General features: G+C 49.3%; 1 protein-coding gene across 3 annotated transcripts in view; it reads left to right on the forward strand.

The window, feature by feature from the left end:
* Window positions 1–7,090, forward strand: part of GRIK4 (glutamate ionotropic receptor kainate type subunit 4) — a 188,393-nt gene extending 181,303 nt beyond the window's left edge. For all 3 annotated transcript variants that reach the window (XM_079326570.1, XM_079326569.1, XM_079326571.1), the window contains 4 exons: window positions 146–371; window positions 1,815–1,943; window positions 4,256–4,374; window positions 5,493–7,090. In XM_079326570.1, coding sequence (XP_079182696.1) covers window positions 146–371; window positions 1,815–1,943; window positions 4,256–4,374; window positions 5,493–5,858 — 840 coding nt within the window. In that variant the 3' untranslated portion in view covers window positions 5,859–7,090. The remainder of the gene's footprint in view (window positions 1–145; window positions 372–1,814; window positions 1,944–4,255; window positions 4,375–5,492) is intronic.
* The last annotated feature ends 2,558 nt before the right edge of the window (window positions 7,091–9,648 follow it).

Consider the following 9,648-nt stretch of genomic DNA (forward strand, 5'->3'; position numbering starts at 1 on the left):
TCCTTCCTAAATCTGAAACCCGATTTGACTTTTCTCTCCACTGCGACCTTCCCGCAGCGGCGCCTTTTGGGGGGGTTTAATTTTATATCTCTAATTTACCCCAAATCTCCTCCCTGAGCCGTGACCACCTCTTTCCTGCCCGCAGAACTCCCGCTACCAGACCTACCAGAGGATGTGGAACTACATGTACTCCAAGCAGCCCAGCGTCTTCGTGAAGAGCACGGAGGAAGGGATCGCGCGCGTGCTGAACTCCAACTACGCCTTCCTGCTGGAGTCCACCATGAACGAGTATTATCGGCAGCGCAATTGCAACCTCACGCAGGTCGGGGGCCTTCTGGACACCAAGGGCTACGGGATTGGCATGCCCGTCGGTAGGCAGTGAAGAACAATTCTAGTCCTTCTCAGCTGTCGGCAGAGGAGCGTTCCAAAGGCTGCGCCGGCCCTAAAAGCCAACGTTGCATCTCACAGCTTTGCCCAGGGTCCTTTTGATTTCTTCCCTGGGGTCCTGCTCTGGTCCAGAGCCAGATGTGAGGCCCTGCTGTGGTCTAGACCCAGATGTGAGACCCTGCTCTGGTCCAGAGCCATGTGAGACGCGACCGCGGCTGTTTCAATAATTCGTGTGAAAGATGTCTCAAAAATTGCTGCTTGTTTTCTGCATACCTGCTCTTTGCTGACTGTTTCCTTCCCCAACCAGTGTTTGTGCATCGTTTTGTGCTCCTCGTTTTAATCCCAGAAGTGATGTCAAAGCAATGCTGTGGCAACTCTGGTAGTTTTTAGCAGGAATGTCTTAACAGCTGGTGGTTCTTGAAACTGCAGGCCAGAGAGTTGGGTGATTCAGGGACTATCTCAGCTCATCATCAGGTTTAACAAATGCAGGGGTTTTGTCTTTCAAATGTATGAGCTCCCAAGAGAACATCACCACTAAATAAGGGTTTAGTCATTGTTATTCCAAACGATCAGCTGATCTTTTGGATAGCCTGGAAGCCTTGTCCTGACCTTTAAGCCCTGGCATTTAGCAACACAAAGTTGAGATGGATTACATAAGGCCCCCATCACACAAACAGCCACTCTAGTTTAGGGAACATGGATAAGCTTGTAAAGTCACAGCAACCTGATCAAAGTGAGTACAAATCCCTACCTTCAGGGCTAAATTTGTTCTGACATTGTCTTGTTAAACAGTGAAACCGTAGCAGATAAGAGAGCAGAAAGCTGCTGGCTGGGACAATGGTGCTGAGTTACTGGGAGAAGCACAGTCTTTCCCATGGCCCTTCCTCGGGATCTCTGGTGGCAGACAAGGATTTCTTGTAGCAGACACTGGGACTGCACCAGAGCTCCATGCCCAGCACAGGACTGAGCTCCCCCAACATGGACCTTTGGGCTTCCATGATCCTTGGGCTCCTTCCAACTCAGGATTTCTATTCTGTGACCAGTTTGAGGGAAGGAGCATTAGAACAAGGTTGAATTGGATGTGGAATGACAAGAGAGGGACCTCCATGGTCTGCAAGAGCAGGATATTGAGCTGCTCATTCAAAAACCTAATCTCCCCTTGACATGTACCTGCTCCAGTGGCCCGTGTGGCTCCTGGTGGCCAGGCAAAGTCACCTTCCACAAGTGACATTAACCAGGTGACATTCCCAGGGGGTGGCTGCAGCTTTCCATGGCTTGCACAGACTGCCAGCCCCTCCAAGCCACCCAGGGAGGAGCTGTGCTAGCTGGGCACGCTGGGGTGGGGCGAGAGGTGAGGATGATGATGATGATGATGATGATGATGGGGAGGAAGGCGGGGCCCTACCACGTCCCTCTCGGCATTGCAGGCTCCGTGTTCCGTGACGAGTTCGACCTGGCCATCCTCCAGCTGCAGGAGAACAACCGCCTGGAAATCCTGAAGCGCAAGTGGTGGGAAGGAGGGAAGTGCCCCAAAGAGGAGGACCACAGAGCCAAAGGTGAGCCCTGCACCCCAAGGGACCAGGCACAGGAACATCCTGGCCAGAGGTGATGGATGAACACCCAGCTGCCAGGTTTGCTGCCTGGCAATCACTTTTTCCACTTTTCCTGACCTGAGATTCCTTCCTTCACAATTCAAGGAGAAAGCCAAACAGCTCTGCTGTGCCACACGCTGTGTGTTTTTGCCTGGGGCAGTGATAGCGGGAACAACCAAATGACAAATATTGGAGGCATATGGAGGGTAAATTAGCTTCTAATGAATGTCTGGGAAAATGGATGGCTGAAGGGATCAGACCAAAATCCTGGGTTCCTTGAAGGGAGATGGATCTCCACCTCAGGCCCGCTGGTTAATGGCTCCAAGTGAAAGCGTCTTTTAAACAGCCAGGGGAAGGGACACAAGGACTTTATTAGTACATTTGTAAACTGAGGAGCAAATTCTTTTGGGTAATGCTATGCAAATTGCCATAAAAGCCACCACATTAGGCTGATGTCCCAGTGTGAGAGCAGTTGCCAGCTTAACACAGTTGCTGCATTTTTTAGTTTTGGCAGCCGCCCTTTCCTCAGCAAGTGTTTTCTGCGAGGCCAGCGGGCCCCCCAGTTAAAAGCACAGCCTTGTGACCTTTGTGAGAGCAGAGAAAAGAGCCAAGCCAGCTCTGGGGAAGCTCTTTTGGGGTTTTGGCCTTGCACAGGTGTGTGTGTGTCTGTGCAGTTCCTGCTGGGACCCCATAGGGCTGGGAGGTGATGCTCACTTTGGGGCAGTGCTGCTCTAAAGACAATCACAGTTATTTATCTGCAGGCTGAAGGTGTAAGGCATCAGGTTATTGCTGTTAAAGGAGTTACTTTTGAAGGTGGAAGGGTTTTTCTCTCTGTGGATTGTGCCAAAAGCAACTCTAAGGTGGAATCTAGGCTAGGGACTATCCTAAAGTCTGTACCCTACTGTGGCACCCAGACAGAATGATAGGAGCATGTAGAGAGTGGTACAAACCCTAAATTCACCTTGTGATCTGCTGGGAGGAGGGAACAGCCTTTACTTTGGGTTTGAATTGTGATTCTGGGCTGGTTTTCTTGCCCTGCCATTGCTGTGAAAGCACCTCTGGAAAAATCTCTGATTTACAGACTCTCTGCTTTGCTCTGGGGGTGGTGCCAAAAGAATGAGGGAGGAGGAGGCAGAAATGTGACCTGCTGGGTTTTAGAACAAAACAGGTCAGCGATTTACAAGGATTTTGGTGAGGTTTTATGTCTAAGAGCCACACCAAGATCAAGTCAATAAATCATCGGTTCTTACACTTTGATTTAATGCTACAGGAGGGAGAGGAAGATTTTTATAGATGTTCTTGTTAAGTAATGGCCTCACACAGCCAGCCCAGGGCACAGCACATGTTTTTTAGTAATCAATCCAATCTGGAACCCAAACCAAACACAGGAGAGAGGAACCAAATCCCAGGACAGCAAATGTTGAGGTTGGTTCATCTCACAGGCAGGTGGAGCAGTTTTGGGGACCAGGGCTGAGGTGGCAGTGAAGTGATGGCCTCAGCACATGGAAAGCACAGATTTTTAGGGGTGGATTTTTTTTCATCTGGTGAACTTTCTGGGATGCAGGCTGAGTAGGCATGGTGGTCATCCCACAGGAAGCAACTTGTCAAAGGGAGGTGGGACGGGCTGTCCATGGAAGGGAATATTTCCTCCTCATGGCCTGGGGTGCTGGGCAGAGACACCCAACCCACAGCCAGGTACCCCCGGTGGCAGGGACCCCATTTTGTCACCCTGCAGTGTGACACAGCATCCTGCTCTTGTTCAGAGCTCTCCTTCCCCACTGCAGCTGGAATCATTTTCCTGCAGCACTTTGTGATGCAATCAAAGGAGCTTTTCCTGGTGCCAGTTTCCTTTAAAACCCTTCCCTGTCTCCTTTATCTCTGCTCCTTTAGCAACCTCCTCTTCCTTTTCAAGTTCAAATCTTGGTGAATAATTTGCATGGGTTAATGTGCCCCATTGATCCTGCTTTTTTCCCTCTCCTGTTTTCAGTTTTTCCACAAATTGCTTTGTGCTTCCTTCCAACATTCTGGCTGTTTATCTGCAAAATCATCATTTCTGAGGAGGGATCTTCGATCCTGCAGTTATTGCAAGTCACTCACTTGGGCCATCTGAGTCATGCAGGGAGCTATTAATAGGACACTGCAGGCTCGGTGGTTTTGGTCCCTGGCTGGGCATCTACAATGCCAACAAAACAGCAAAACCTGGGGCTTCTGTGCAGTGATACTTGAGATTTATGATGTGTCTGCCTCTCCAGAATGTCTCTCCTGCTTTATTTTAGGCTTGGGAATGGAGAACATTGGTGGAATCTTCGTGGTGCTCATCTGTGGATTAATCGTAGCAATTTTTATGGCAATGCTGGAATTTTTGTGGAGCCTTCGACACTCTGACCAGTCAGAGGTAGGACCTGGGAGTGTCCTGAGGGGACAGGGTGTGTTTATTGCTGCCTGTGGGGTGTCCTAGAGCAAGGCTGAGGAGCAATCCCAGCCAGGATACCTCAAACACAGGAGCAGGCTTGGTTCTTTGGGCAGGGTCTAAAATCCTTGAGCTCCTTCTGCCCTCCTGCCCATGCTCCAAGGGCTTCCAAAGGGATCAAAGATATGAACAACATCCAGGAACATTCCTGGAGATGGGATTTCTTCCTGCAGCAGGTTTGGATCTTGCGCTGATCTGGGGATGAAGAACATTGAGAGCTCTGATGAGAGCTGGAGTGGGTTAAATCAAGTGTAGATTTCTGGGAGCTGATGTTGAAGACCAGCAGCACCGAGTCCATAAAAATTTGGTGTCAGAATCATACAGAATCTTAGAATGGCCTGGGTTGGAAGGGGACCTTAAAGCACATCCAGCTACATCCCTGCCATGCTTAGGGACACCTCCCATCACCCCAGGTCACTGCAGAGCCCCTGGGGACTCACCTGGCTCAGGTGAGCAGGCCAGCCCCATTCTCCTGATTTACCAAAATATGAGTATTGGTCTAATACTGATACTCAGCTGTGATGGACAAAAGACTCTGACAATTTAAAGTTACAAAGTGTGTGTTTATTCAGCTCTGGGCAGCAGCGTGAGGTGACCCTCTAATGCACACTGCAAAATCACAGGTGATCACAAAGTCTATTTATTGGCAAAGGATTCAAACAGATACATATTCATAATAACAGCCCCTGACATCTCCCACTTCCTATGGTAATTAGCTTGAGTAGCTATTAAGCATTGATTGACTTCTTAAATTAAGTCTGGGGTCGTTTTCATGGGGAAGGGTCTTGAAAGGAAGAAGTAAAACCCTAAACCCTAAAACCCTAAACTCTTGACCTTTTCTATCACTGACAATACAAATGATTTCTGGGGACAGTCCAATTTTCCAAAGTTTCTCGTTGCATTGCCCATGTCCCTTTAGGTCCTCTCCCTATTTTCGTCTTTTCCCATTGTCAGCGCAACTGAGCAAACATAAAACTCCACCCAACCAATTATTTAAATTTTCCCCAAACCCCTAATCTCCTAAGATTTCCGCTGCCCCGCAGGTGTCGGTGTGCCAGGAGATGGTGACGGAGCTGCGCAACATCATCCTGTGCAGGGACAGTTTCCAGCCGCGCCGGCGGCGAGCGGGGGCCGCACGGACTCGCCCCGCCGCGCCCGAGCAGCGCCGCGCCCGCAGCACCGCCGCGCTCAGCAACGGCAAGCTGTGCAGCGGGGGCGAGCCCGACCCCCTGGCACAAAGACTGGCCCAGGAGGCAGCGCTGGTGGCCAGGGGCTGCACCCACATCCGAGTGTGCCCCGAGTGCCGGCGCTTCCAGGGGCTGCGCGCACGGCCGGCCGCGGGGTCACCTGCGCGCAGCGAGGAGAGCCTGGACTGGGACAAAGCCACCAACAGCAGCGGGCCCGAGTAGCGCCAGGCCTGGCCTAGGGGAGGGTCCTGTTCCATTTTACAGAACACGGACTTGTACAATGTCGACTCGTTTTTAAATCGGTAGCGGTTAGCCGGCTTCTCCGGAGCCGGGCGGATTTGGGGCTGGCTGCGGTTTGGGTGGCAGGAGGGATGTGCTCGGGCTGGTGGCTGGCCAGAGGTTGTCTCTGGGTTGGAGGGATGTGGTGGGTGGCTGTCCAGCGGATTTTGCCCACGAGGGGTTCTTGGAACTTCTCTCCCCTCCAAGGTCAGGAGAAAGGACGCTCTCCATCACTTCTGGGGGATGTTCTCCTAGGCACGGGGTGGGGCTTTTTATTTGCTGTGGCTGTGGGAAAAGAGGAGTCATTATTTTGGGGGTTTTTTTTGTTTCATTTGGGTATGTCAGGGCCCAGTCTCCAAGGCACCAGGTGCTGAACTGTTCTTCCTTTTCAGAGTGGCAGGTGGGTTGAAGTGGGGAGAGAGGATGGGATGAGATGGGACATGCTCCCTGTGAGAAGCAGCATTTGCTGGAAATCCATCTGAGGAATTGTTAAAATTACATATCTAGAGAAATATATCTACACATAGATATATATATATATATTAAAATGCCAAAAAGCAGCCAACAAACACAGTGAACTCAAAGAGGCCTTGAAACGCCTGGAATTTCAGGGGTTCTGTGTCTTTTCTTTCATTCTGGGGTTATCTTTTGGGGTTTTTTTCCCTTTTCCTTTCTGTTCTTGGGATGGGAGGGAGGTGAGTGGGGAGCACTGGGGGAGGCTGCCCATCCCCACCCCAGGGAGGAGGTGTTGGGACCCCCAAAGTGTCCCTGGCTGTGCTCTGCACGTTCCTAAGTGACTCTGAGCTCTGCCCCAGGCTCACGAGCTCCCCAAATCCGTGACCCCAAGGAGCACCCTCAGTTTCCAGGGTGAATTCCAGCCACACAGCATTTGAGAAAAATCATTAGCCTGGGATCTCGTGTAAGGAAAATATTGACTTCCCTAGAAACAGCAGCAGCTCACCCTCTGCTTGGTACAGATGTGGGGTTTACACTGGCAAATTTAATTTTCTGATTGAAAAAACAAATTCTATGCAATTTCTGGTCGTAAAAGGAAAGAGATGACAATGGAGAGGGGCAGGGGAGATAAAGCCTTGAGTGAAGGTACATCCTGTTCTTGAATTGTTTTCTTTTCTTTTTGTCTTGAATGTACTGAAATAAAAGATGTCCTTGTATAATCATGGTTTTTTATTTTTTTTCCTCCTTCCCTGCTCAGTCAGGAAAGTTGTGAGGCAGTTTGAGCCTGTCTGCTCAGGGAGAAACCCAGCAACTTGACAGGCAAGAGGTGTTTTGGCTGTTGCAGGTCTGTGCTGCCCAAGAGTGTCCACACTCCTGGTGTTGCTGTGACCTGTAGCTGAATGAAAAGAGGAGTTAAAAAGCAGAGGTCAATTTTAATAAAATCCCAAATACCTGGTGATGAGGGAGAACTCAGAACTGACAGCAGGGTGAGCAGGATGCAGCTCCATCTTTTCCATAGCTGGTGGTTGAAGTCCAGGTGCCCAGGGGTGAATCCAGGATGATGCACAGGGAATGGGGTTTGATCCAGGGTTATGGGTACAGGAGGGTGTTCTGATGATGCCAGCAGGTGTTTCTGAGGATGATGCACAGGGAATGGGGTTTGATCTGTGGTGATGGGTACAGGAGGGGTGTTCTGATGATGCCAGCAGGGAATGGGGTTTGATCCAGGATTATGGGTACAGGAGGGTGGTTCTAATGATGCCAGCAGGTGTTTCTGAGGAGGATGCACAGAGAAATGGGATTTGATCCAGGATTATGGGTACAGGAGGGGTGTTCTGATGATGCCAGCAGGTGTTTCTGAGGATGATGCACAGGGAATGGGGTTTGATCCAGGGTGATGGGCACAGCAGGGTCGTTTTGTTGTCCCCAGCAGGGTGTGAAGGGAAGCTCTGCCTCCCAGTGACTGTAAAACAGGCAGCAAGGAGAGGATTTAGAGCTTGTTTCTTAGGATGTTGTATGAGATGCTCACAGAGGTCCTTCCTGGCATTCCCATCTGTAAATGCCCAGGATGTTCCCCTCTCCCTGGCAAAATTGAGCAGTGAGATAAGCAAGGCTCCCAAAGCCATGGGGCTGGAGAGGCAGATCCTCAGCTGAGGTAAGTCAGTAAAACCCCATTGAGCTCTGCAAGGAGCCAGGCTGGGCTTTCAGAGCCCTGACAGCAGCACTGGAGACATCTGAGAGTGCCTGTGTTGTGCTTAAAGGCCAACATGTTTCTACGAGCTGCAGAATATATTCATCAAAGGGAAGCTGCTTTTTAAAATTTATTTACAGATTAGCAGAAGAAAAGGCTCTATGAATCATTTATCAGACCTGATGTTTTTTTCACTGCTTCCCTGCATTGAATAAAGAGAAATCTTGACAGAGCCAGACATTATTCTGCATCTCCAAAGATCTTGCAGTCAGCTCCTCAGACAGAGGATGTCAAGGAAAAAAATGATGAGAAACCACCTGGTTTCTGAGTGTCTTTGCTTTTTATCTCTCCTGTTAGCTTGCTCCACCCATATGATATTTTATATCTGGGTCTGTATTTTAAGGAGATTTGTTTCATGTCCCTCTTGCCCTCCTCTCTTTTTACTGATTTTTTTTTCTTTTTTTTTTTTTTTTTTTTAATATTCAGAGGTTTTGCACTCAGAACAAAAACAGATCTCAGACAAGGAGGATAAAAGCTGCTGTCATTGAGATGACTTTTCTAATGTCCCTCTGTCCTGTATTTTCTGCTCCCTGGAAAATCCTTCCAGGTCCCACCCTGGAGAGAGCAGACAGCATTATGCATGTGCTGGGTTTGTGCTCACACACATTTGCATGCCCAGATGGGTTTACATCTCACATATTCCCTCTTTCCACAGTTGTTTTTTTTTTTTTTTTCTTCCCTCTCATCTTTGAAAGCTTTGTGGGGGCTCTTTTGCTCAGCCAGCCCCAATGCTAATGCAGTTCAAGATCTGGAGTAGTTTGCCTTGCAAAAGGCACTTTCCCAGTATTGCTGTCTCCTGATAAACCCCGGGTAACTCTAGTAAGATATCTCTGTGAATTCCACTGGGAGCCAAAGATTAGATCAATTAAAATGTAATACTTTGCTTTATTCCTCTAACCAGTGTGTTTGAGGCTCCTGCTGCCCTCTATTTCAGGCTCATGTCTCTCCCTGCCCTGACAGCCAATTCTCCAGCCCTGGCTCAGTCAACAGCAGCCTGGCAGCTTCCTAACTAAAAGGCCTGGAATCTCTCCTCATGGGCTAAAACCCGTGTTTGTGTTGTTTTTTCCAGGCAGTTCCATTTTCACCTAATGATAAAAAGCTGTTTTTTTCCCCAGAGGTTTCATGGGTGAAGGTATTACTGAGGTCTGGACTAACCTGGGGGCATTTCCTGAGCTGAGCTGTGTACATGAAATAGAAAAGGGTTGTTCTGTGAACACAAAACCTTGGGAAGAGAGATGCTGAGCTATAAATTATAGAACAGACACTAAGCCCTCAGTGGTCCTGAGACAGGAATCTTTTTAACCATTCCACAGCCACAGAAATCTTCCCTTCTTCTGCCCTTCTCCTCGAACCCCAAGTGCTTCACCAGGTAAGTGACCCAAAAAGTGGAGGAAGATCCACAGGGAACAGCTTTTTTTTGCAGAGGTTTGGAGCTCTAGGAGTGTGAATCCCTGTGAGCTGGCAGGGAACTGGGAACTGCAGCTGTGGGCACAGGGAAACTGGGATAGACACAGGAATGTGGGTAAC

The sequence above is a fragment of the Erithacus rubecula genome, assembly GCF_903797595.1.
Source record: "Erithacus rubecula genome assembly, chromosome: 25".
In the NCBI taxonomy this organism is placed as follows: Eukaryota; Metazoa; Chordata; class Aves; order Passeriformes; family Muscicapidae; genus Erithacus; species Erithacus rubecula.